General features: G+C 36.3%; 3 protein-coding genes and 1 non-coding gene across 9 annotated transcripts; 2 read left to right on the forward strand and 2 right to left on the reverse strand.

The window, feature by feature from the left end:
* Positions 1-1,335: 1,335 nt before the first annotated feature.
* Positions 1,336-1,501, reverse strand: LOC137018229 (U1 spliceosomal RNA). The gene has a single exon (XR_010894857.1). It is a non-coding gene; the product is annotated as a U1 spliceosomal RNA (small nuclear RNA).
* Positions 1,502-1,518: 17 nt separating this feature from the next.
* Positions 1,519-6,620, forward strand: stk19 (serine/threonine kinase 19). Of its 3 annotated transcripts, none has more exons than XM_067377431.1 (6): positions 1,519-3,222; positions 5,312-5,460; positions 5,722-5,957; positions 6,036-6,133; positions 6,215-6,362; positions 6,449-6,620. In XM_067377431.1, the coding sequence occupies exons 1-6, from the start codon at positions 3,135-3,137 to the stop codon at positions 6,501-6,503; spliced, it is 774 nt and encodes a 257-aa protein (XP_067233532.1). In that variant the 5' UTR covers positions 1,519-3,134; the 3' UTR covers positions 6,504-6,620. The 3 variants fall into 3 exon arrangements, with proteins under 3 accessions (XP_067233532.1, XP_067233549.1, XP_067233541.1); XM_067377448.1 differs by having other exon boundaries at positions 5,312-5,457; XM_067377440.1 differs by having other exon boundaries at positions 5,315-5,460.
* A 1,550-nt stretch (positions 6,621-8,170) lies between these two features.
* On the reverse strand, positions 8,171-18,729 carry rac1b (Rac family small GTPase 1b). 4 transcript variants are annotated; one of them, XR_010894670.1, is made up of 8 exons: positions 18,498-18,729; positions 17,127-17,198; positions 14,276-14,393; positions 13,263-13,325; positions 12,939-13,098; positions 12,230-12,304; positions 11,082-11,193; positions 9,705-9,840 (listed from the first exon to the last, which is right to left on the reverse strand). XR_010894670.1 is itself a non-coding variant. In XM_067382819.1 (7 exons), the coding sequence occupies exons 1-7, from the start codon at positions 18,530-18,532 to the stop codon at positions 9,710-9,712; spliced, it is 654 nt and encodes a 217-aa protein (XP_067238920.1). In that variant the 5' UTR covers positions 18,533-18,729; the 3' UTR covers positions 8,171-9,709. The 4 variants fall into 4 exon arrangements, 2 of the variants coding, with proteins under 2 accessions (XP_067238920.1, XP_067238921.1); XM_067382819.1 differs by lacking the exon at positions 11,082-11,193 and having other exon boundaries at positions 8,171-9,840; XR_010894671.1 differs by lacking the exon at positions 12,230-12,304.
* A 691-nt stretch (positions 18,730-19,420) lies between these two features.
* LOC137017997 (small integral membrane protein 10-like protein 3) lies at positions 19,421-23,913 on the forward strand. The gene is made up of 2 exons (XM_067382822.1): positions 19,421-19,728; positions 23,199-23,913. Exons 1-2 carry the CDS (start codon positions 19,561-19,563, stop codon positions 23,217-23,219), a joined length of 189 nt encoding a protein of 62 aa, XP_067238923.1. The 5' UTR covers positions 19,421-19,560; the 3' UTR covers positions 23,220-23,913.
* The last annotated feature ends 2,714 nt before the right edge of the window (positions 23,914-26,627 follow it).

A 26,627-nucleotide genomic window follows, 5' to 3' on the forward strand; every position in this document is an offset into this window, starting at 1 on the left:
ATATTATATATATATATATATAAATAATTATATATATATTTTATATATATATGTGTGTGTGTGTGTGTAAGAAATATTTAGTAATGTAATATTTATTAGTAGTAGTTATTTCTCTAAACTGTATTTTACTCTTAACTAAATAAAACCTGTTTTTGTTCATGAAAACAGGATGTGTTCTTTTGATGGTCCATGTTAAAGGGATAGTTCATTAAAAATAAAAATTCTGATGCCCTCATCTTATTTCAAAGTTGTATGTACGAAAAAATTAGTCATATTTTGAAAAATGTATCAGTGTTTTTTTTTTTTATACAATGGAAGTCAATGGGCCCCAAAACTAGTTCTTACTGGTTCCCAATGTTCTTCAGAATATCTTCTTCACAGAAGAAAAGAAAACACACTGGTTTCGAACAGGTGAGTAAATGATGACAAAATTTTCGATTTTTGGATGGACTATACCTTTAATCTATTATAATCGATTAGTACTTGGAGATTAGTGATTCCCAAATAGGTGTGGAAAGATTTTGATGTTGCTTTAAAAAAATAAATAAAAATTGTGACAGATACAAGTAAATGTGCAATTGTGTTAATTTAATTACAATTTTACATAATATCCAGTAAGTTTGGTGTTGATAAAGGAAGTTTGGGCCTTACTGACGTGGCTCTGGAGGCTGGGAAACACTGGTTATAAAATAAATTAAGAATTACACAAATACTCATACCAGGCTAACAATAGGGCTTTTTATTAGGGCACAGATGTTTATTTCAGGCATTGTTGTTAACACTCTGCCGTCACCGAATGGCAAAAAGGTAGTACAGGCTACTAACCAAAATATTCAAATTAAATCGAAAACCTCACAAATGAAATAAAAAAAAATAAAATAAAAATAAAAGATAAAGACATCAAATAGTAATAGTACTAGCCAGACTAGCATGGGTTATTCGCTGGTGGTTTGCTGTGTCTGTAATCAATCAGGCAAAACAAGACGATTTATCATATTACACAATATATTCATAGTTTTGAAAATGTCAACTGTTGCAGTTAATGTTTAACAATGAATCTTCATTACAGTTTCGAAATAATCCATTAAACGAGTTCGACTTGAGCACTAATATTTTCAGTTCCATTCGTCTGCGCGTTGTCTCAAGGCCGCGCCCACAACAGGGGAAATATAATGAATATTCACGTATACTCCGCCTACTGGAACAAACTTTTACAGTAACCGAATATTACACAACAACGGTACCAAACCCCCTTGGAGATGCATACCATAACATACATGTGAGGTATATCTGTAATAATCATGCAGTATTTATTCTATTATTAACAATGAATTTAGGGGGAGAGCGCGAACGCAGTCCCCCACTACCATAAATTATGCAGTCGAGATTCCCACATTTGGGGAATTCGCAAAGGTCAGCAACAGCCTATAGTGCAATGGCCGAGCCTCGCCTTGGGTGAACCACCTTCATGATCATGGTGTCTCCCCTGCCAGGTAAGTATGAATTCTGCAAAGACTATAAGGAGCCTGACTTCAGGAAACACGAGTCTCGCTGACGGTGCGCTCAACGTCAGACTCCGTATGAGGCAACGACATCTAGACTAATAAGATTCCTGTTTACACTTGTTTCTTTTAAAGTTCCGCTGCCACTCGAGCTTTTAACAACCATAACATCAAACAAATGTGTCGTTTTATTTTGTAGCGGACAGTTTCCCGTGATGCAACACACGCGTCCACCAACCAATGAAAGAACAGATGTTAAAAATCATAACTTAAGAACTCACTAATACGATTATTAAAACCCAAGTCGAAAGAAAAGGTTAGACAATTCTCTTATTTGGGTAAAATGTTTGAAAGATATTGTTTTTCGTCGTTTTTTTTATTATTAAAAAAACGATGACGTAAGCCACACATCAACGCTCGTAATGGGAGAAACGAAGCTTTTAAAGCTCCGAATCAATTGAACCAATTGCTTCACAAAATGATTCATTGTTTCGAAGCGTTCGAAACGTCAAGCACTGGTGACCCCTGCTGTTAAAAAAATGTAAATGCAGCAAAAACTCATGCTAAACATGCATGAAACAGCTTTTACAAACCCATTGCAAATGTTCTATTGAAAGTATAATCTATCAAATGTAATTAACTAATCATCTAATACCATTAAATATCAAGTGCCTGTATAATATGTGTTATTTTATCAATTTTCAGGTCTGGTTTTGTTTATTCTATGGATGGGTCAGCTAAACAGAGACTAACTACTATTATTCCTTTTAATTATAAATATCTCATTAAGACGTCTACAAATGTGTAAAACTCACTAGAGATAGACACTTTTAGACACTTAACGCTCAGGTAATAGACAGACACTTGTTAAATGATTCGCCGATCTCAGTGAATTCGCATGATTCATGGGTTCACAGAGATCGCCTCCTAGTGGTGAACCATGAAATCACGTGACTTTGGCGAGTTTTAAACACGCTCCGAGCCACTGAATCGAAACATAAGATTCATAAAGGTTTCGAAGCTTCATGAAGCAGTGTTTCGAAATCACCTATTACTTTTTTCCCTTTTAAATCGCCCATTTCTAATCATCATGCCCACATCACTTCAGGGAAATTGAAACAAGGCGCAAATAAGCAAATGGAGAGCTGTTCAGATCTATTTGGATTATGTTTTACGAGCCTCATCATGATCTGTCTATTTCCCCTGTTCTGTCTGAACGCCAGGGAATGGAAACAACCAATTAATAACAGAGTTACCAAAACAGAGTCTTTATATAAGATGTCTAGGAAATGTCCTCTGATACAGCATGTTTCAGACTAGTTGATCGGCTCACACTTGAAACAATCAATCATACAGTCCACCAGAGGGCAGCAGGAGCGTTCGATTCATCCATCCTAAGATCAACGAAGAAGAGTAACAGTCAGCTGTTGTGTATGATTGACTGTCTGTGGAACGATCATGTAAACTCAAGAGTTACAATAGTTGAACTTTTTTGAAAACAAACATGTGTTTCAATCTGTGTCACTACAGCAGGGAAATGTCATAAATATAAACAGTGTTGCGATATTCTCAGTTAGCACACCAGCTATATGAGGAGATCAGATTCATGCTCTGTGTAAACAGTGTCCAGAAATGAGCAGAAAGCGAGCGCTGATCGCAGACACCTTCTGCTTGAAGAGACGCAGATGCGCAGCTGACGCTGTTCCCGGAGACACTCACGGTAAGACTCGCGAGGATCTGTCATTTACCCCCATGCAGACCAAATACACTCTTAACATTAAAGAGAGTAATGTTTCAGTTAATATCTGTTCTCTCTAAAATATTACTTCTGTTTGGCTCCAGATATATGAATTAATACAATCAATTTCACGTTATTACTCGCTGATTATGTTCACTGTATCACTCCGTCATTGTTTAATCTCAAACTGTTATTGTGAAAATTTGAGTGTGATGGGTAACCTGTCACTCACATGACATCGACCAATAGCAAACCACAACCATCCAATCAATTCCCCACGGACAAAATCAAGCCCCGCCCTACATTTGTTCTTGTTCGAGTAAAGTCGTTCCACTCAGATTTACATCACAATAGCAGGGGCCAGTGTGAACAACGCTCAGGACAGTTGACGGAAAGGGTGTGCGTTATCCTCCATGATATTAATTGTTGATTTAACTATCTGAAATTAACAAATATGTCCCTCACTTTACAAAAACCAAACAAAAACACACACATTGAGTGTGCACATACACTATGTAACACAGTCTAGTAGGTTAGACTTAGGGTTGCCAGGTTTTCACAACAAAACCTGCCCAGTTGCTCCTGAAAACTAGCACAAAACTAGCCCAGCCTACGTTCTGGAGGGGCAAATACAAATTTTTGGTGGGGCTCCTCTGGTAAAATTCGCATTCCAGGGGCTAAATATAATGTTATTTTGTGTCGATTCAACCCGTGGACATGAAAAACAACCTGCGGCAACAGTGTAAAAGTAGCCCAATTCCGCAGGAAGACGGCAGACTTGGCAACACTGGTGCGCATGCACATTTAGAGCGTCACTGCGTGATTTAGTCTATTAAAATGCATTTAGAATGATCTCAGAATTCAAGATAAGGGGCAAAAAATGCCCCGGTAAATCTTTTATATTTATATTATATAATATAGCCTAATTAACCAATATTAGCCTACACAAAGAGCGCCATTTTATCCAGAAATAAGCATGATTACAAATGTGGTATTGATTTTTTTGTATTTTTTTTTTTACAACGTATAATTTGATAAACAAGCAGTTTATATTAAGTGACTTACATTTTAGACACCAAATCGCTTATTTCACTCTGTTTCACCAACGAAAATAGTTCCAAACAAAGTCCACAGAATTGTTTTGCGTCTCTGAGCAAGACTTCCTGAATGAATCAGCTGTTTGAATGAATCGGTTGAATCTCAGTGACTCACTCATTAACAGGGACTTGTTGGTGGGTTTAATTTCACATTTAAAGTATCTTTTCATTTTATAAATAATTTCAGATAACAGTATTTGATGTTTTATATTTTCAGCATATTTCAGCATTATTTATGCATCTGTAACTGCTCTTGACTGATTAACTTTAATAAAGTTTAATCTATAGTTATACATTAGATTACAATTTCTGTGCCTGAAAATCTCCTGTTTAAGCCTACATAACCTGAAAAGCACAGTTTATTTCATTGTTTATTCTGTTGTATTCATTTATGCTATTAGGCCAACTTGTAATTTGATTATCTAGTTATTCTAGTAGCTTTTTTTGTCATAACCTTATTTATTCTGGTTACATGTGTCAAAAACAATAACTAGACTTATTTTATAGGCCCATTTGCTTTTCTTTTACTTTTTGTTTTTTTTTGTGTGTGGCCAGTGAAAATTTCCAGTAGCTCCTCACTGCAGAACACAAGATCCAGGGAAAGGAGATGTGTAGGTTTAGGCTGGTATATGTAAAGTGGGAGGAGTTGGATCTAGATCCAACCCCGCCCCCTGGATCTCATGTTTTGCAGTGAGGACCGTCTCAAAATTTTGGCAGGGCAAGTAAAAATATAAAACACTAGCCTGACCGGGCCAGTAGAAAAATCCTTAGCGTTGAGCCCTGCAATAGGGAAGAAAACACTATCGCAACTTCTGTTTCATGCTAACTTTAAGTAAAATTAAAATATAATTCATGAATGCATATGACTCTGGGGGCCCAATTTGTCACTACACCGGAGTTAAATGAGCTCCATACACAAATGGGTGAATCTCATCCAAGCTGGGGCATAAAGATGCAGTGTGATGTTTGTTCAGCAGATGGAGCAGCTGATATCCGCTCCAGCTTGCAGAACCTCATGACACTGTTCTCACGCAAACTCTTCAACGACAGTCTCCCTCCAGTGGCCTTAAAACACCAGCTGTACAGTTTACACAGCGACAAAACCTCAGTGGACAAGCAGGTGGTAAGATCAGCTTGTGCTACCTTCTGTAAAAAGTGTCGGAAATGTGATTTAATAATAACTTTAGCACATTCATAACTTCTGTGGCCAGTTGCATAAACTGCTTAGACTAGTATAATCTATTTTCTTTAAAGACTGGTCATAACTAAGTTACTTAAGCAGTTCTGAAAATCTGAATCTGAAATGTAAGACCGATTATCCCTTGGCTAACTGCTCAGTTCTTAACTGTGTTTATGTCTCCGGGTTTCATTTTTTACTGCTCAGAGTGAGTTGAGGGCGAATGGCGAGCTGTTGATGTTCCAGCTGGGCTTTGACTCCGAGGCCTTCGCTTTGGTGTTCTCTGAAGACTACAGAGCCAAAGTCCTGCAGGGGGAAGCCGGTCGAGAAACGCTGGGAACTGTGGAGAAATTCCTGGCTAAACTAATTCCCGGATGCTCCGATTTGAGCTTCAACAAAGAAAAGATGCTGAAAGAGTTCCTCTTTACGGACTCTGAGATCACGTAAGGGCAAGGACACAAATGCCGTTGTGTTGTTCATTGTCTCAGGCACTTTATCTAAAGATGTTTTCCGGCTTGCAGGCAGCTAGTGAAATCAGGTGTCCTCACTGTGAGGGATGCGGGCAGCTGGTGGCTTTCAATCCCAAACTCTGGCAAATTCATTAAGTACTTCATTAAGGGTAGGTGGGTTTACCATAAGACTCGCGTTCGGTGCTTTAACAACTGCTACTGGATTATATCTGATCACAGTTTTATAACAGGGCGCAAAGCTGTTCTTGGCATGGTGAAGAAATCCAAATACGGTGAAATCCTGAAGACTGAACTCGAGGAACGCCGCACAACTTCACAGGTTAAATTCCAGATGAAGTATCACATTCATGATATAGTTGGAGCAGAGTTGGTAGAATGGTAAGGCCGCTGTATAAATCAGTAGATTTGAGTTGTAATCTGATGTCTGATGTCTAAAAGATTTATTGTTTTGTGTCTGTTTGTAGCATACAGACAACATCGGGGACATTATTACGATACGTAGACGGAAACATCAACTAACAGCTTCACTCACTTGCCTTGGATTGTACAGAACTGAATAAACTGTATAATGTATTTATTGCCATATTATTTTGGTTACAAAGAGCAGAATTAATGGTGCACAGTATATTTAATAAAAGGTTGAAATCAATGTCAAATGGATTTTTTTTCTCTGTCTTTGGCATTACAGCACAGGACAGTCACTAGTGAGACTGTGGCTCCGTCCAAAATCACACAATTCCCTACTATACAGTAGGCAAAAAACGGTATGCGACAAAAGAAGTATGTGTGAATTCATAGTAGCTACTCATAAAAGCAAACTGGAAACACTACCATGCCTAAAAATATGTAATTTTTTAATAAGGATTGTTGCAACATACTATGTTATGTAAAAGAAATTTAATATTAATTTTACACAATAATAGCAATGTGGTATAGTGTATAATATTACTATTATACATTTTTAATAAATTATGCCAAGTATACACAAACATCATTGATTTGAAACATGTAATTGGAACTATACTGGAAGCAAAAAACCATACCTAATATAATATAAACTATCAGGCTAATTTGGTATATATATGCTATGTTAGTACATAAGCTAATTTAAAAAACAAAACAGTAAGAATGAGAAATGCTTGATTTCACAACCTATAGCTTCAATTATATACTAGTATATGAACCATGTTAGTATCTGTCCTTAATCCTGTGTATCACTACACAACACCCTTAGCCACTTAAAACTGTATGTTCTCAATTGATATGGTTCATTGAAGCTTACTGTATTATGTAGAAGAGTTTTGTGAGGAAGATCAAGTGAGCGAGTTTATTACCTGCATTCAGATTTAGCATTTTCCTTCAGTTTAAAACGTCCGATGTATTATCTTGTCCTTTTAACAGTTAAGGGGTTTTCCCGTGACTGACAGTCGCTAGTCAAAGAATTTGTTATTTGCATCTTCACGACAACGCAAAAAGTCTTTGCTACTGACTGACACACTCATAAAGACCACCATCTAATGGCGTAATAATGTAACTTCTGTTGCTGTTCACGGTCAGGGACTATTTTTTTTTCTGGCGGAAACTTTTACTTTATGAAGTAAAAGTTTACTTCATGAAAGTTGCATTGTTACAGGTCTTTGACTTTAATATTTGTATTGTGAGGTAACCGTTTTATAAAAGCAATAAGGTACTCGAAGCTAGTGACTTATTCACCATACAGCACACAGCCTCTCACCTTATTGTTTAAACTATATAAATAATGTGATTTTCTCTTCCACTGTGGAAGAGAGTGAAGGTGTGTCGTCCATCTTTTTTTACAGTCTATTGTCCGGATTACGTTCATACTTTACATTCATTAACATACTTTTTGTATAAGTACTTGGCAACTGCTAAAAACAAGTACTAACTCGAGAGTTTGTGATTTATTTCAGACGCAGCCTGTGTGTTCTTGTGGTTCCGTCAGTCACTTGGCATTTAGGGTACAGGTGATTGGCTTTGTGTACTTCTGGGGGTTCTGCACAAACATTACCATCTAATAAAAATATATAAAAATCAAATCATTTTAAAAATAGAATATGTGGCATAATTCAAACGTGTCCCATTACTCACTTAAAACAGGTTGGACATGTTAACCATAACACCTTTTAATATCCAACCTACAATTAAAACAAAACAACTTTCTAGGGTTTGATCTAAATTTATTGCATTTTATTATCTCTGTAAAACAAGTGACATCATCAATACCCCTAAAAACAGGGTTACAATCTGGCTATAACTGTGCAGATAGAAATCGTTCGATAGGATGATCGCAAATAACGCACTCTGTACTTGTGCCACAGGACCATTCAAGTAGGTGTGCAGAACTGTTCAAATACCACAATGTGCTGTTCAAATCAATAAGACAAGTGTTCTGAAGACAAACAGTTCGACAGTTACATATTATTAGTACAGTAAGAAGTAAAGTGTTCAAAATATAATCAACTATAATGGGAATAAACCGTATCAAGAGAAGACGGACTTCACATGAACTACTTCCTGTAGTGTATGATCTGACAGTAGTCTGTTGCTTTATGTAACATTAGCAAATATAAAAAGTGTCAAAAAGGAAAAGAAGTTTCTAAAAATTTAAACAAAAAAATAGATATATGGCTGTAGAGGGTGAATTATAAATGCCCAAAGAGCATCAAGATGTCAATATAAAGCTATATTAAGATTGACACTAAATGTCCTGTGATTCATTAGATATTTGAGACCTAGAGTGAAATTCCCATGGCCATGTTTCACCCCAAAAGAAAGAAAATATGAAAATTATACTTTGGGTTATTGAAATGAAGCCTGTTTTTAGGATCATTGTACATTTTTTTCCATTGTGATATTGTAGTTACAATTAAGCCCATTTTCCCCAATCAAAGTCTTTGTATAAAATGCTCACTCATTACTTTAGTAGAAAAATATATTATTTAAATTATTTATGAACCACTAGTAATATCTGTTGTACTTTAAGTAAAACTTGCTTTAAAATTATATTGTAGTTAGGGAGATTTAATAGTGACGAAAATGGTCCTACAAACAGGCTTCATTTCCTTTATGCAAAACATATTTTCTAAAATTCAGAAGTGGCCTTAAATTATTACAGTATCCCCCTCAAATGGCAAATAGTGTGCATAGAACCCCATAATGAAGAAATATAAAAAAATCTGTTGGGACGCCTCGTCCTTCCATTAATTGATCCTCATGTTTGAGAAACAAGCGTGAGATAAGCGGACTTCACCAATAACTCCAATCTCCCTGGCTTCACAGTAGCCAACGGTTAGCTCTGGTTTGCCAAACGGATGCGGCCCTTTAAGGGGTAAAATGCAACAAACGTGGTGTATGCCGTGCCGCCCCATCCTAATGTAGTGCTATTTGGCAAGATCTTCATTTCTTTAAAAAAAAAAAAAAGACTGTAAACAAACTTTATGGGTTCTCAACTTCAGGATACCATTAACCGTCTAAAAGTTAATATCCATTAGTCAAAGGCCGCAGGTCGTCCAATAGCATGTGTTTGTCTAAGGGACACGGGTCGGGGATAAATATTTCTCTACATCTATTGATAAAAGTTTTGTGAAGGTATAAAGTTGTACTGGTAATTACATTGGAGGAAGTGAGAAATGAAAGCATGGTCTCATTTCTAACTTCTCCCCTTAGAAATACAGTTTGGATCGCAGCAATCTTTCTGGATGGCTCTAGAGCAAGGAGCATTTCCTCCCCCTCTTCTTGACAGGAGGAGGGCAGAGTACAGCCCGGATGGCCTCGTCGAACACCGTCTTAAGGCCACGCTGTGTGAGCGCCGAGCACTCCAGATACTTCACAGCCCCTGAGAAACACAGACAAGCGCTCGATTAGCCCAAACCTTTTTGAAAGATATGACATTTTCAGCTTAATGTGTGTGATTTCCAATCAGAAAGTGAAAGAAAACTAGCCTGTACAACGCTGTGCACTCATATAATGTAACACCTACAAAAAGCAATAATATGTAAAAACATAGTTGCAGCAATGAGCAAATAATTACTGTATAGACCTTAATCGGGGTAGTGCCTCATTTAATTTGACAGAAATGAAAACAAGGCTGCGAGGGACAGAAATACAGTGTGCTCAATGACAATTGTTCAGCTGATGAAACATCTTTCCAAAAATCTATAGGAAAGTTGTGAGTTTTGAAAAATATTATATTGTTATACAGTGCATGCCCTTGTAAAGACTAAGTCTCACATCCACGTGAAATTCAATATGGTGTCTAACCAGACTAAAGTCTATAACTGTTAGAAAAATCTAATGAGAATCACCATTAGTGATAATTAGAGTAACCAAAGTAAAACATGTGGCTATTTTAAGTGTCTTAATGAAAATAATAAGTGTCACATTAGCTATGTTTCCATCCAAAGTTGTGCATTTAACTTGTGCACAAAATTGGAATATCGCATAAAACATTTGTGAATACATCAGTGTTTTCAAGAGAACAAAATTGACACTTTCTGGAAAATTGGTGCAAAATATCAGTATAAAAATGTACGTTGCAGCAATTGGGGAAGAAACTGTGGCTCTATTTTCCAGAGTGTCTATTTTCAGTGTCTCTGAGCGCAGACAAAACATCATGTTATGCTGGTGTTTGATAAGTCCAGTTTGGCTAGTCCAGTTATCCAATCACATCCACTGTTGGGGCAGAAAGTTTATTGTTGTACATCAAGGGATTTATTCAGTAAATGTGTTTCTATCATAGTTTATGCGCATGACTTCTAATCAGCATTTTTTTTTATGTGATAACCTAAAGTGTGCATAATAGGTGGATGGAAACGGTTAGTCACAAAAAAAAAGTCCTAAAATTTTGCTTCATTTCTGTTATGCAATACACAAATTTATATAATATTTTAAAGAAATTTTTATTATTTTCTTGTGATTTTTATGTTGGGTTCAAATGTGTGTAAGACTAAATAATAGAATCAATTACAATTTTATTACTTTGAAAATTTAAACAACAACAACAACAACTCAAACGGCATTTTGAACTTGATTTGTGAATGGATAAAGAAAAGAAAGTGAATTAAAATGCTTATTTACAGGTGCAATATGTAATGTTGACAGCTAGTGGTTGAAATTGATACTGCAGTCCTAAATCAAACTATTGGAGAGAGTTGTTTCCCCCGCCCTTCCTCCTCAGACTCGACTCCTCCTAGATTGAGGACACACAACAGTTGACAGAGAGCGAGCGCAGTTGACAGTGGAAGGTGATGTGTAACAGTACACAAACATGGCTGTTCGGTACGCACCTCGGTATTGAAGTCGTGGTTCAGTCATGGTACATAAAACTAAACATAAAATTGCTTTATTCTTTTTAAAATGAACTGTGGTGTCTCTCTTTATATAAATTAAATTATAATGAACATTTTCTTAAGGATAAACAAAAAAAAAAATCTCATACATACAGTATATACATTACTTTAATATTAAAGGTTACAATTAACAAGAGCCCAAACTATTAAATTCAGTAGCTATTTATTTTTTAGATAGAACACTTAAAAAAAAAAAAAAAAAAAAAAAAAAAAAATATAAACTGCACATAATGCAGGTTTTGCATTAATTTCTAAACATAATTATAAAATTATTACTCCAGTTTATTTTTTGATATGATCATTTACACAGTTATTTATATTAATTTACACTGTCATAACTTGTTTTCATGATAAATTTATATAAACATTAAATTATTAAGACATTACTAACAGGTAAAGTAAATATAATAAATATATGTATAAGCTAATATAGTGAATATATTTAGTGAAATGCTCCCTCTAGAGTTCATTTCTCTAGTGAACTAACATGCGGTGGACACTAAATGACTTGCCTGAGGTAACTGTAATGCTACATGAGATATAATTCTCAAGCTGTTTTATTGACGTCTTTCCGCAGCTGAAACGCTGGTTGAGTGATTTCACGTAAACGTATCTATGCATAGATTGTCTGTTCTGTGCTTTTTCCTGTTGTGGCAGCTAGCAAACAACATTATGTTACTGCGCATCCTCTTTTGGATTGGAGTGTGGACCACCTGTGACTTACTGTATTCATCGTCTGACTGCATGAAGCGAATTGTGACGTCCATACCGAACAGTTGGGGATGAATACATGTACCGTTACTCCCCTACCATTCATAGAGATTTTTAGATGGATTCCGAGGCTTTTTAGGTCGGGTAGATTCTGCAATCACTGACCTAGTTTGATTACTTGCTTCTGAGGCTGCAATATGCTGCGTTTTCCGCCAACTGGCAACCCAGGGTGTTGAAATGCTATTGGGTAAATTGTCAGTGGGCGGAATCACACAGACCAAAAGAGAAACAGAGAGTCCGACATGGAACACACAGTTCAAAGTAGGGCTGGGCAATATATCGCATGCGATTGTCATGTGCATTTCGTCAGTAAAGCCGGTTCCCTGATTACCGCTAAATCGGCATCACCTGCTTTCAAACGGAGCGCCATTTAATAGACAGAGCCGTAGATCACTGACAAGCTACATAATATCGAGTTCATTACCAAAGGCGATTCATCTGCAATAATGAACGTGATATTGCGTAGCTTGTCAGATATCTACGGCTCTCCATTTGGCGCTCCATTTGAAAGCAGGTGATGCCGATTTAGCGGTAATCAGGGAACCGGCTTTACTGACGAAATGCGCGTGACAATCGCATGCGATATATCGCCCAGCCCTAGTTCAAAGTAAAATAACTGGCTGTAGAATTGTTTTTCGGAAACAAGTATGTAAGCTAAGCATGTTTCCTAAATATCTGCAAACATTGTATGGTATTTTTATGCTTTAGTACAGCCAAAATATTACATACAGCACCTTTAAGGTGAGATTATTTATTAATGTCCTTCACTGAACTGTGACATGGACCTGTTTTCATGGGGCGTTTAAGCACCTACCGATCTCTTTGGCCATGGCCAGGCCCTGAGGGTAGGTGATGGGAGTCAGCTTCTTCTCCTTCAGTTTCTCAATGGTGTCCTTATCATCTCTCAGATCAAGCTTGGTTCCCACCAGGATGATGGGAGTGTTTGGACAGTGGTGTCTCACTTCTGGATACCACTGAACACACAAGACATTTCCCATTTATCACAACAACATCCAGCACAGGTCAGAAATGGACATGCAGTTTCAGTCCTGCATGCACTGGGCTGAACAAGAAGTAAAGCTCTAATAATATCTGCTAGGTTGGTTCTACCTTGTACTTCGGGGAATAAAGTGCTTACCTTTGCACGGACATTCTCAAAAGAGGCAGGACTCACAAGGGAAAAGCAGATGAGGAACACATCCTATGGGAAAAAAGCATTTGTGATGTACCAATTGAGATATACAGATGTGTTCCCACTATTTAAAGAGCATCAGGCAGTGTGAAATTAACACCATTCATATGCAAGGGCTTTTTATGGTAGTTTAAATCATCTGCCAGAAATGTGCAAGGCCTGTCAGACTGATACTTGACAGGAAAAGCTGTTGCTTAGAAGTCACAATTTGCACGCATGATAATATAAAAAGAACAGACAGGAGACAATTCATGCATGACTGACAGACACTGTTCACAGAGCAACCTTTGTGGAGGACTTTCTGCACTCCAGCAGTCTCAAAACAGTCAATACGAAACGCTATTAGCTGCCATGTAGTCCTTTATTAAATGCCATAATTTTAAGACAACAGTAAAAATGGAAAGATAACGGAGACTGTAACTTAAGTGGACAAAAAAAAAAAAAAAAAAAAAAAATTTAAAGAGGACCTTTTATGCCCTTTTTCAAAATCTTGATACTACTAACACACTACTAACCAACTCAACCAGGTCCTACCCCTTTATTTTGCATATGCCTTGTGTGGGAATTATTAAAATGAGGAATTTTGTGACGTGTTTGTTCCCAGAAGAAAACGCAAGACTACAGTGGAGGTGTTTCAGGGAGTTCAGAAACAGTGACATTGATACAAAGAATAACTCCTGCTGGAGGGACTTTTTTTTCCATGCTTAAACAGCAACATTACACACAAAAGAAAGATGAACATGGAAAAAAGCAGAATGGGACCTCTTTAAGTCCACTTTTATGCAAGGGACAGTGTCAATGCAAAAGTACATTTGTGTCTTTTCAATTTTGGGTATACAGCAAGCTCTTTTATACGTTTAGTTAAAAAGAAAAGGTTGCTAAACAAACAAATTGGTTGGCACAAAAAAAAAAAAAAAAATCTCTTCATTGATTGGTCTTCTGCAGTTGTGTGATCTTACTGTTTGAGGGTAGGACAGGGGACGAAGCCTGTCATAATCCTCCTGTCCTGCTGTATCCCAGAGACCCAGATTCACTGGTTTCCCATCCACCATCACATTTGCAGAATAATTATCAAATCTGTCAAATGAAAGGAAATGCAATTCTGAATATTAGAATTGTATCAGTGATCACCGGGTTAAACTGAATGTGAAATGCTGGCTGTAAACAAATGCAGAACCTGAACAAGACAAGAGGCAGTTTCAGCTTTATAAAATTCAGTCCAGAGGAATTTTTAACCTTTACATGTTCACATTAAAATACTTTACTACACATCTCCCTGGAATACATGATTTTGAATGGTCAAATCACAGCTGTTTTATAAACATGACAGTATATTGCCTGCTACACTGGATATTTCCTGTTGCCGATGGAAAACCATTTTCCATGTCTCTGTGGTCTCTTTCATACCAACGCCTGTTAGAATAGCCTACTTACTAACATTTCCTTTCCTTGCAGGCGTAACATTTGTATGCTTTTGTGAACAAAATGTACAGACACTTTATCCAAAGTTAGTGTGTTGAAATAACGGAAGCATATAGTCATGGCTAAATACAATACTTCTATGACTTGAGTAAGAAGCTGAAGTAATCAAAAAAACAATCACTTTGCCAGTAACAGAGAGGAGGTGGTTGCTAAATTTACTCATACGTAGAATCATTTTAGAGAAAAATTATGTAATGACTAATGAGTCATGTCACTTTTGCCATGTACTTATTCTATATAAACTGTTGTACTCTTCTTGCTGTTGGGATTCTCTGTGATTGATATGAGGTCCTCCCGGTCATGATTAAGGGTCCTTTCACTGCCTGTTCTGAACTGCCCCGCTGGACTGTGTTCACATTATATTTGGGCCGTACCACAGTGCGTTTGCGTTGTCAAAGCAGCAGCTGTTTACCCATTGCTTGGTAATGATGGCACAGAAGGCGGCGGCAAAGTGCATAACGTTGCTCACCTGTCACAATTTCTTTTAGTTTTGAACTGTTGGTTTCGTTTCCAAAGCTTGTTTCCAACTGCACTTGCGTCTATCTGCTGTGAATGTACTGTAAATGCTCTAAAGAATGCTGAAGGCGAGCAGAAATACAACTCTCTGCTTGCAGTGCATCAGTCACGCTTATCAGGAAAGTGAGTAAAACACACACAAACACACATTTATCAAATCATACGACATTAAAGGATTAATTCACTTTCAAATTAAAATAACCCAGAGCTTTACTCACCCTTAAGCCATCCTTCTTGTTTCTAATGAACACAATCTGAGAAATATTAATATCCTGATGCATCTGAGATTTATAATGGCAGTGAGCAGGATCAACAAGTATAAGCTGAAGAAAGTGCCTCCATCCACATCAATCCATCATAAACGTACTTCACACGGCTCCAGGGAGGTTATTAAATGCCTTCTGTAGAGAAGCGATGCGTTTGTGTAAAAAAAAAAGAAGTGTAAAACTCTTGTGTTTCAAAAAGCTTACGCTACATCCTACACCTTCCCTATTCAACTTATGGAAAAAGCTCAACTGACGCCAGTTTACACCTTCTTCGTAACTGAATACGGAAGGCGGCCTTGCAGAAGCTAGATAGTTTACTTCATAACTTGTTAAATATGGATTTTTTTTTATATATATATAAAAGCTTCGATTCGCTTCTAAAGGCCTTTATTAAACCCCTCTGGAGCCGCGTGGAGTACACGTTCATGATGCATAGATGTAGATGGAGACACTTTCTTCAGCTCATACTCCGTGATCCCATTCACTGCCATTGTGAAGCTTGGATGCGTCAGGATATTTATTAATATTTCTCAGATTGTGTTCATCAGAAAGAAGAAAGTCACACTTAGGATGGTCAACATCATCCAAACAAATCGAACTCTGATGTCAATCAAACTCGGACGCACACCAAAAGCGCTAGTGTGAAAGCACTCTAAAGCACATTCAAAGGCATCGTCTAGAGTCTGTCTGGTTACTGCTGTGCAGCAGGTTAGATGTTAATCCCAAGTGATAGTGTTCATAAAAGGGGTGAGATGTCGTCCGTGAGATGTCGATAAGGAAACGTGCTAGAAGATAAATTTGTAAGCGTCAACTGGAGACGCCCTAGGTTAATATAAGTCAGGTGCATAGGGGAAAGAAAAAAAAAAAAAAAACTACTATAGAGGACTTTAGTATTAATTTTATAGTGGAAATTTTACTATGTTTTAGAGCCGCTGAACCTTTGACAAGTTCGATCACAGCGAATATTCAGATCTGCGTTTGGGCTGCCGCTGAGCCAGAGAGAATCATTGTCATGAATAGGTGTGAAACCGCTTCATAAACAGTCTTTTCAACCACATAGTATCATTATTTCTAGTATGATAACTCATTTTAACAGATGGAGTGGATAAAAGTTTATAGACATACGTAGTGCATACTGTTGTATTAAGTATGTTGTACTGTTGTATATTAAGTATTTTTCATTCAAAAGATTCATTCAAAAACTCAGATTCATCCAGTAATGAATCATTCTCAACTGATCAAAAAAAAACTGATTTTTTAAATAATTAGAATTAAATATTTAAAAAAATAAAATAAATAAATAATAATAATAATAGACTAATTATTTGAAATTTGGTCACAACCTCTAGTGAATTACATGTAATTTTGGATACAATGTAGCTAAATCTTTAAGCTGTCTATTCCAATATTGACTGAAGATTAAAATAATATGGATATTTAGATTAATACTGGAATATTGTTGCAGTGACTGCCTTGTTTTTTACTCTGAAATGGACAATGTATGTGCTTGTGTGAATGAATGATACTTAAGTAAGGACACACTCACACAGTGGGGATGTATTCTCCAGGAAAGGCATTGGTGGTGTAGCTGATCAGAAGGCATGTTTTACCCACAGCTCTGGAATGAAGAAGAAAATCAACACGTCATGGTGATGGTAAACACTCACGATGCAGGATAGTATCAGTAAATAGTTGAAAAACTTGTCTGTGGAGTCATTCGATCAAAGGAGTTCTCGTATGACTGACTGTAGAGCTGAAATTTCATTTTGTGCCATTCACTTCCTTTTAAAACTGAAAGCAGTTTTGCAAACTTTTTAAAATGTTTTTTTTTTTTAAAAAAAGCTGTACACTTTAAATAAATTCCATCCACACATAATGCCTTCATTTGCTTTCCCTAAAATGAACTAATAAAATTAGTCCCTTGACATTTTAACTATGTAAAAAAAAAATATTGTAATTAAATGTTTTAACCATGTACAGCCTGAAATAATCAATGTTTTTAAATTGGAACAGTTTATGGAACCTTTATAAAGAATATAAAAGAAAATATAAAGCATAATTGCCTTTATTTTGAATTATATTTGATGCACTGGGCTTTTAAGGATGCAGTGAAAATATGGAGCTCATGTATTCGAGGAAAAAAATATATTCAGAGGCCCAAACTGAGCAAAATCATGCAATTTGGAGCAGAAGCTGATATTTAAAATGCCAAAAGCAAGATTAAATTTTGATTGCTTGTAATGTAAACCAATGAGATCTTTATGACTGTATAGTATAAAGTCGTCACTCTATATCTGCCAATGTCTTAGTAAAATGATATTTAAATGCTTAATTTTGAATAAAATAAAAGCCTAAATTAAATCTGATCATCATGTAAAGCGGCCGAGTCTCTTGAGGAAATGTGGACTAAACCTTTCAATTCATATGGATTAGTTTTAAGATCTCTTTATAAACTTTTTGAAGCGTCAAAGAGTCAGTTGCGTAGCTGTCAATGGAGGGACAAAAATCGCTCAGATTTCATTAAAAATACCTTCATTTTATGTTCCGAAGATAAACGAAAGTCTCATGAGCGTGAGTAAATGACGAAGGAATTGTAATTTTGGGGTGAACTATCGCTTTAAGTTGTCTGTTTCAGGGTCAGTAATAACTGCACCTACTGAGCCGCAGATATTATAAAGTCTCTTTATTAACACAAAAGGAGTATTTTGGCCGTTAGAAGAACCCAGTTTTGACGTCACTTGCACTCTCGCACACCGCGCGTGACGTCAAACTGGGGAGTTAATAGAAGTCTGTGATCCCAGAAACACTGTGTAAGGTGGCATTTGAGCGGGCTTTGAGACACAGACAGGGTAAGAAAGTGAGCCAAGTCGTCTTGAGCTTGACAGCATGTCAGCACAGAGACAGTAAAGTTACTCACCCGTCCCCGACGACCACACACTTGATGGCCTGCATGACTTCAACTCGATATTTACTCTCCCTCCGCGCGAAATTACTTACACAAGACCAGTCAAACAAACGACGCTGTTCACACAACACGTTATAGCTGTAGATTACGACGCTTTTGTAAATTAAGATTTCTCCCTCCTCTCATTCCCACACACAGGAATGAAGTCGAGTAAGAAAGTTTGAAGCCACCACCCAAGACAGGAAGCGACTCCTACCGATTTACAAGCGCACTTCCGCTCGTTCCCTCCAGAATAAAAGCCCTCCAGTTAACGCCCATCTTTTTCTTTCTTTCTTTTCTTTCTTTCTTTCTTTCTTTCTTTCTTTCTTTCTTTCTTTCTTTCTTTCTTTCTTTCTTTCTTTCTTTCTTTCTTTCTTTCTTTGATTATTTCCTCCCATATTTACATGTATTTATTCTAAATTTAGCTAATAATTGAAGTAGCAGATTATTTGAAAAATATTCCTCATGATAGGACATGTCATAAGTGGGACAAAAATCAAAACACAGCTGAAAGCTGGAAATTATGTGATCCTGAACAGAAATCTGACCAAAAACAAGCTGAGTGAGGACAGCTCAATGAAAGCATATGTAAACCACCACAACGTGTACAAAATATATCAACATCACAATTAAATCTGTTTACAAGATAGGAATTGCAAGGGTAATACTTATAAATTAATTTAAAAGAACAGAAACAATACACATTGTGTTCAAAATAAAGACATAATTTTGTATTTGTCAAAGAAAACAAAACGGATGGTGTATGTATTTTATATATCTTAATTTATTTATTATTTTGAACTAGGTGACTTAATTTATTAAATTTAACATTAATGTTAGTCAGGGAATAAAACTACGTTTAAACTGACATTTACAGGAAGTAAAAGTTGGCAACATCCGGTCGCGAGTCCATCTTTCCTAGTCAGAGTCGAATGATAACAGGCTGTAGGATGATTTCATCTGATGTGAGATGACTGTTAGCATGTCGGATCCGCTCATCATGTGTCATCTGTGAGAGTCAGTGAAGCGTCCTCTTATGGCGGGACTGTCGCATTTAGTGCTGCGTGTGTCGGGCTCGTACGGCGTGTTCTCTAAAGGGCTCAGCAGGACTCTGCTCATCTTCTTTGATCTCGCCTGGAGACTCAGAGTCAGATTCCCCTACCTCTATGTCATCGCCTCCATGATGTTCAACGTGCGACTACAGGTGCGAGTCTGTCTGTCTTGTCTGTCTGTGTCCATCAATCTGTTAATGTGTCTGTCTGTCTGTCTGTCTGTCTGTCTACATCTGTCTATCTATCTATCTATCTATCTATCTATCTATCTATCTATCTGTCTGTCTGTCTGTCTGTCTGTCTGTCTGTCTGTCTGTGTCCATCAGTCTGTTAATGTGTCCGTCTGTCTGTCTGTCTGTCTGTCTACGTCCATCCATCTGTTTATCTATCTATCTATCTATCTATCTGTCTGTCTGTCTGTCTGTCTGTCTGTGTCCATCAATCTGTTAATGTGTCTGTCTGTCTGTCTGTCTGTCTGTCTACATCTGTCTATCTATCTATCTATCTATCTATCTATCTATCTATCTGTCTGTCTGTCTGTCTGTCTGTCTGTCTGTCTGTCTGTCTGTCTGTCTGTCTGTGTCCATCAGTCTGTTAATGTGTCCGTCTGTCTGTCTGTCTGTCTGTCTACGTCCATCCATCTGTTTATCTATCTATCTATCTATCTGTCTGTCTGTCTGTCTGTCTGTCTGTCTGTGTCCATCAATCTGTTAATGTGTCCGTCTGTCTGTCTGTCTGTCTGTCTACGTCCATCTATCTATCTATCTATCTATCTATCTATCTATCTATCTATCTATCTATCTATCTATCTATCTATCTGTCTGTCTGTCTGTCTGTCTGTCTGTCTGTCTGTCTGTCTGTCTGTGTCCATCAATCTGTTAATGTGTCCGTCTGTCTGTCTGTCTGTCTGTCTACGTCCATCCATCTGTTTATCTATCTATCTATCTATCTATCTATCTATCTATCTATCTATCTATCTATCTATCTATCTATCTATCTATGTCTGTCTGTCTGTCTGTCTGTCTGTCTGTGTCCATCCATCTGTTAATGTGTCCGTCTGTCTGTCTGTCTGTCTGTCTACGTCCATCCATCTGTTTATCCATCTATCTATCTATCTATCTATCTATCTATCTATCTATCTATCTGTCTGTCTGTCTGTCTGTCTGTCTGTCTGTGTCCATCCATCTGTTAATGTGTCCGTCTGTCTGTCTGTCTGTCTACGTCCATCCATCTGTTTATCTATCTATCTATCTATCTATCTATCTATCTATCTATCTATCTATCTATCTATCTATCTATCTATCTATCTATATCTGTCTGTCTGTCTGTCTGTCTGTGTCCATCCATCTGTTAATGTGTCCGTCTGTCTGTCTGTCTGTCTGTCTACGTCCATCCATCTGTTTATCTATCTATCTATCTATCTATCTATCTATCTATCTATCTATCTATCTATCTATCTATCTATCTATCTATCTATCTATCTATCTATCTATGTCTGTCTGTCTGTCTGTCTGTGTCCATCCATCTGTTAATGTGTCCGTCTGTCTGTCTGTCTGTCTGTCTACGTCCATCCATCTGTTTATCCATCTATCTATCTATCTATCTATCTATCTATCTATCTATCTGTCTGTCTGTCTGTCTGTCTGTCTGTCTGTCTGTCTGTCTGTCTGTCTGTCTGTCTGTGTCCATCCATCTGTTAATGTGTCCGTCTGTCTGTCTGTCTGTCTACGTCCATCCATCTGTTTATCTATCTATCTATCTATCTATCTATCTATCTATCTATCTATCTATCTATCTATCTATCTATCTATCTATCTATCTATCTATCTATATCTGTCTGTCTGTCTGTCTGTCTGTCTGTGTCCATCCATCTGTTAATGTGTCCGTCTGTCTGTCTGTCTGTCTGTCTACGTCCATCCATCTGTTTATCTATCTATCTATCTATCTATCTATCTATCTATCTATCTATCTATCTATCTATCTATCTATCTATCTATCTATCTATCTATCTATCTATCTATCTATCTATCTATCTATCTATCTGTCTGTCTGTGTCCATCCATCTGTTAATGTGTCCGTCTGTCTGTCTGTCTACGTCCATCCATCTGTTAATCTATCTATCTGTCTACGTCTATCTATCTATCTATCTATCTATCTATCTGTCTGTCTGTCTGTCTGTCTGTCTGTCTGTCTGTCTGTCTGTCTACGTCCATCCATCTGTTTATCTGTCTGTCTGTCTGTGTCCATCCATCTGTTTATCTATCTATCTATCTATCTATCTGTCTATCTATATCTGTCCGTCTGTCTGTCTGTCTGTCTACGTCCATCCATCTGTTAATCTATCTATCTGTCTACGTCTATCTATCTATCTATCTATCTATCTGTCTGTCTGTCTGTCTGTCTGTCTGTTTACGTCCATCCATCTGTTTATCTGTCTGTCTGTCTGTGTCCATCCATCTGTTAATTATCTATCTATCTATCTATCTATATCTGTCTGTCTGTCTGTCTGTCTGTCTGTCTGTGTCCATCCATCTGTTAATGTGTCCGTCTGTCTGTCTGTCTGTCTGTCTACGTCCATCCATGTGTTAATGTATCTATCTATCTATCTATCTATCTATCTATCTATCTATCTATCTATCTATCTATCTATCTATCTATCTATCTATCTATCTATCTATCTATCTATCTATCTATCTGTCTATCTATATCTGTCCGTCTGTCTGTCTGTCTGTCTACGTCCATCCATCTGTTAATCTATCTATCTGTCTACGTCTATCTATCTATCTATCTATCTATCTATCTATCTATCTATCTATCTATCTATCTATCTATCTATCTATCTATCTGTCTGTCTGTCTGTCTGTCTGTCTGTCTGTCTGTCTGTCTGTTTACGTCCATCCATCTGTTTATCTGTCTGTCTGTCTGTGTCCATCCATCTGTTAATCTATCTATCTATCTATCTATCTATCTATCTATATCTGTCTGTCTGTCTGTCTGTCTGTCTGTCTGTGTCCATCCATCTGTTAATGTGTCCGTCTGTCTGTCTGTCTGTCTGTCTACGTCCATCCATGTGTTAATGTATCTATCTATCTATCTATCTATCTATCTATCTATCTATCTATCTATCTATCTATCTATCTATCTATCTATCTATCTATCTGTCTATCTGTCTATCTGCATCCATCCATTAATCTATCAAATTCAAATTCAAAATTGCTTTATTGGCATGACTGTAAATCATACAATATTGCCGAAGCATACATAGAATACAAAAGAAAAAATATCTGTATAATTGAAAAAAATAATATATTATATATTTTTTTATATTATAATATATAATATCAAATATTAAACGCTATCTCATATATTCTAACATAACTTAAACTTAAATTAACAGTGTAAAATCTATCTATTTGTCTGTCTGCGTCCATCCGTCCTTTAATGTGTCTGTCTGTGTGCATCACTAGTGATTCAGATGTTTTTATAACTATTATTTGGTCATCATTTTTAAAAAGTAAGATATCATTGTTTTTATGTCCTGTAACTGGAACTAACTTTTTCCTACATATTTCTGAGCAGTTCTCAGTCTTCAGTTCTAATCTCGTCTTTGTCCCTCTTTCAGGTTCACATTGAGATACACTGACACGGAGTAGCTTCCTCTTCAAAACTTCAGCTTCTGGACGCAAGCCCAGTAATGGCACTCAACTCTATCATTACCACAGACTTCATCAGTGCAGCTCATGAATTATCTATAACTGGAAGACATACAGACCAAAGCATGCTGACTGGAATACCAGCAGGAATTATTTATACAATATGGACATCGACTTCATTGGAGGAGATGGATAATGTATGATGATGCATCTCTCACGGTTTCATGTTACTCTATTTTAGACAGGTAAATACCTCACGCACAGCCACTGGACTAGTGCGGACAGTGATTTAACCATGAGACTAAAATGGCAAAGTGTTACTGAGCTCCACCGTGCTTCTAACACGGAGAGAGTGCATGATTAAAAACTTGAGCACAGCAGTGTTACAATGTGTTTTCTCCGCACATTTTTGCATATGAAGAGAACTTTCGATTAATTTATTGGTTTTGTTTAGTCGCATGACAGCTCACAGTGTGACGGACTGCATCGCACACCTCCATCATTTACTCACTAACACAGCAGCTACTGTTACACAAACTACAGGGATTTGTAAATATAGATGGATTTATTTGTTTGTGTTTTTGTTATTATTAAATATGTGCATTATTTGGCAAGTGCATTTTGGGAGGATTGTGAATGTAAGTGATTTAAACTTTGACAATAAATTATGAAGAGGTGTTTTGCCTTGCCTTGCGACTGAGATGTTTCTTTTTACTTTATTAAATACGTGAAAAAATGTTATTGCATCCAGAAAAAAGGCTTTCAGAGAAGGTCATCATGAGGAAAAAACTGTAGTTTAGTTCTTAGACACATGAGGGCACTATTCATTCATCCTTTTTTGAACCATTTCAATATTTACTGTTTCAAAGTGATTATCTTTTTCTTATTGAAGAAACAAATGGTATAAACATTAATAAGCATCTCCACAAAACATGCAACAAACAAGGTGGAAAAACATACACACAAACAAAACACATGCTTACACAAAACAAATTATTGAATAAACATAAAAACTTAATTACATGATTTAAAAAAATAATAAACTCATAATTAAATAGAATAGAAAACAAAAATGAGTAGAGGAAAGTAGAATAAACCAAAACATTTCTCATATTTTTTCAGAAATCTGACATTTTTTATTATTAGTTTAATAAAAGATTTGATTCTGTTTCAGTTAAAAAGGTGAGTTTAAAAACATCTGGTTATGGATAATAAAAAAAAAAAAAAAAAAATAGTGAACGAAATAAAGAATTTGAGGAAATATTCCACTAACTTGTTGGAAGTGTTAGCATAATAGCAGATAATTTATTTTAAATTGAAGGGATCGGGCAATAATATCTCATTCATCCTTTGGAACGATGATGGAAGGACACATCTTCTTTTTTACATAGTAATTTTTGACTGCACCTTTATAAAAGTTATTGATGTTACAGTAGAGATTTTCTCAGATCAGTGTATTTTGTTCAGTGTACAGGGTTCAAGTACAAAGATGTTTTTCTGAATAAATACTAGAATAAAGAGTTCATCCAGTGACATCAGACTGTAAAACGTCTTGGTTCACCATAAAAAAAGTTTCACATAAAGAAATTAAGAGCGGTGTTTATAATCATGTCCTCTTATACGAGATAAAGAATTTAATCTAGCTATTGTACACTTTCAGAAAGTAATATAATAAAGTTATAATGGTATAGTATAATTATATACTATACCATTTATGTTGCTTGTAAAAAAAAAAAAAAAAAACCCATCAGAATTCAAAACGGACGTCAGTGGAGAAACTTTTATTAGTATTTGCTAGACTGTTGTTTTCAATGTATCAAGTGTATCTAGTCTTTCTTGTCTCTGTTGAGTTCCTCAGAAAATAAGAGGTTATTGTAAGGGTGTCCACAGACCACAGTTCAGCAGCCTTCGTTTGATAGCAGGCTATAGTGTAAAATGCTGTTGCCAAGGCAACTACCTAATTCTTTGCATGTCAACCCTCTCCACACATAGAGGATTTTCCCTGCACACTTGGAAAAAAAGAGGATTTACAGATGAGAATTTGCTCAATTAAATATTTTAATGGGGTTAACTAAAATGAACGGTTTAAATCAGAGAGGACAAATCATCAAATGCATTGGATTTTTGCATATTTTGCATATGAAATAAACAGATATTTTTAACCGGATCAAGCTTAGTAGCATGCAGGTACACAAGGGCTACATACATACACATATCCATATTGCTGTGTATGGATGTGTAATGATTGACCTTTATGTTAAAATATGAGACCGCCTACAGGAAATGTCTAAATGGAGCGAGTGATGCTTAGTAATTCGCCTGTTTGAAGCTTTGATGTTTTACGCACGGCACATTAATTGCACCAGAGGCAAATATGACTTTTTCATTTTTGGTTTTGATTGCTAAGATTTGCAGTTAGCGAATTCTTCCATTTGCAATGCATATGATGCTAGGATGAGCAGGATAACCATTTCTGTTGGTGCTAAAACAACATTTCTGTAAAAACAAACCATAGTATTAAACCTTAACTCACTCTACAATTTTAAAATATCTCACTCTGCTTTTTTGATTTTTGGAAGTAAAAACTATAACTTTACAGTAGAAAGCAGTAAAAGAACATTTTTGAGAAGTCCCTGTTTGTCCCACGTTTGATTATATTTTACATAGTTTTATTTTCCAGGTTTTTTTAATCAGAAATCTATGCTACAGTGTTTTGTGTTACATGTTCTGTTATTTAGTTACTGTTTATTGCATTATTATTAATGTCTTGTGTGATACCCTGATAGTGTTTTGTCTTTGCGTGCAGGGCCGGATCATATTATGGCATATAGGCAAAAGACATTTTTGATCAAAACTGCTACTTTTCAGAAAATCGAAAACAAACAATCAAAAAACTGTGTTTTTAAAAAATAATTATACACTGTGTTATGATATTGTGGCTGTATGTATGATCATATACTCGCATGTGTCATTATATTATTAAAGGGCTAATATAATGCCATTTTTACAAGATGTAAAATAAGTCTCTGGTGTCCCCACAGTGTGTATGTGAAGTTTCAGCTCAAAATACCCAACAGATCATTTTTTACAGCATGTTTAAGTCCCCCTGAAATCAAAATTTAAGTTTTTTAGCTTTTAGTATGAATATGTTTATCATCAATATGTAGCCTTAAAGGAGTAGTTCACTTAAAAAAAAAATGTTCATCCAAGATGTTCATGTCTTTCTTTCTTCAGTCGAAAAGAAATTAAGGTTTTTAATGAAAACATTCCAGGATTATTCTCCTTATAGTGGACTTCAATGGTCTTCAAATGGATGTAGGTCAAAATTAAAGTTTCATTGCCGCTTCAAAGGGCTTTAAACGATACCAGACGAGTAATAAGGGTCTTATCTAGAGAAA

Source organism: Chanodichthys erythropterus, chromosome 3, assembly GCF_024489055.1.
Source record: "Chanodichthys erythropterus isolate Z2021 chromosome 3, ASM2448905v1, whole genome shotgun sequence".
In the NCBI taxonomy this organism is placed as follows: domain Eukaryota; kingdom Metazoa; phylum Chordata; class Actinopteri; order Cypriniformes; family Xenocyprididae; genus Chanodichthys; species Chanodichthys erythropterus.

What these genes read in the sequence shown, in the direction of transcription:
- stk19 (XM_067377431.1), top strand. Translation starts at nt 3,135, where the DNA reads ATGAGCAGAAAGCGAGCGCTGATCGCAGACACCTTCTGCTTGAAGAGA. An exon ending in CCTCAGTGGACAAGCAGGTG is followed by an intron (nt 5,461 to 5,721) that starts GTAAGATCAGCT and finishes TTTACTGCTCAG; the next exon opens with AGTGAGTTGAGGGCGAATGG. An exon ending in CATTAAGTACTTCATTAAGG is followed by an intron (nt 6,134 to 6,214) that starts GTAGGTGGGTTT and finishes GTTTTATAACAG; the next exon opens with GGCGCAAAGCTGTTCTTGGC.
- rac1b (XM_067382819.1), bottom strand. Translation starts at nt 18,532, where the DNA reads ATGCAGGCCATCAAGTGTGTGGTCGTCGGGGACGG. An exon ending in TGTGTGGTCGTCGGGGACGG is followed by an intron (nt 17,199 to 18,497) that starts GTGAGTAACTTT and finishes TCTTCATTCCAG; the next exon opens with AGCTGTGGGTAAAACATGCC. An exon ending in GGCCATGGCCAAAGAGATCG is followed by an intron (nt 12,305 to 12,938) that starts GTAGGTGCTTAA and finishes TTTACCCAATAG; the next exon opens with CATTTCAACACCCTGGGTTG.
- LOC137017997 (XM_067382822.1), top strand. Translation starts at nt 19,561, where the DNA reads ATGGCGGGACTGTCGCATTTAGTGCTGCGTGTGTCGGGCTCGTACGGC. An exon ending in TGTTCAACGTGCGACTACAG is followed by an intron (nt 19,729 to 23,198) that starts GTGCGAGTCTGT and finishes TCCCTCTTTCAG; the next exon opens with GTTCACATTGAGATACACTG.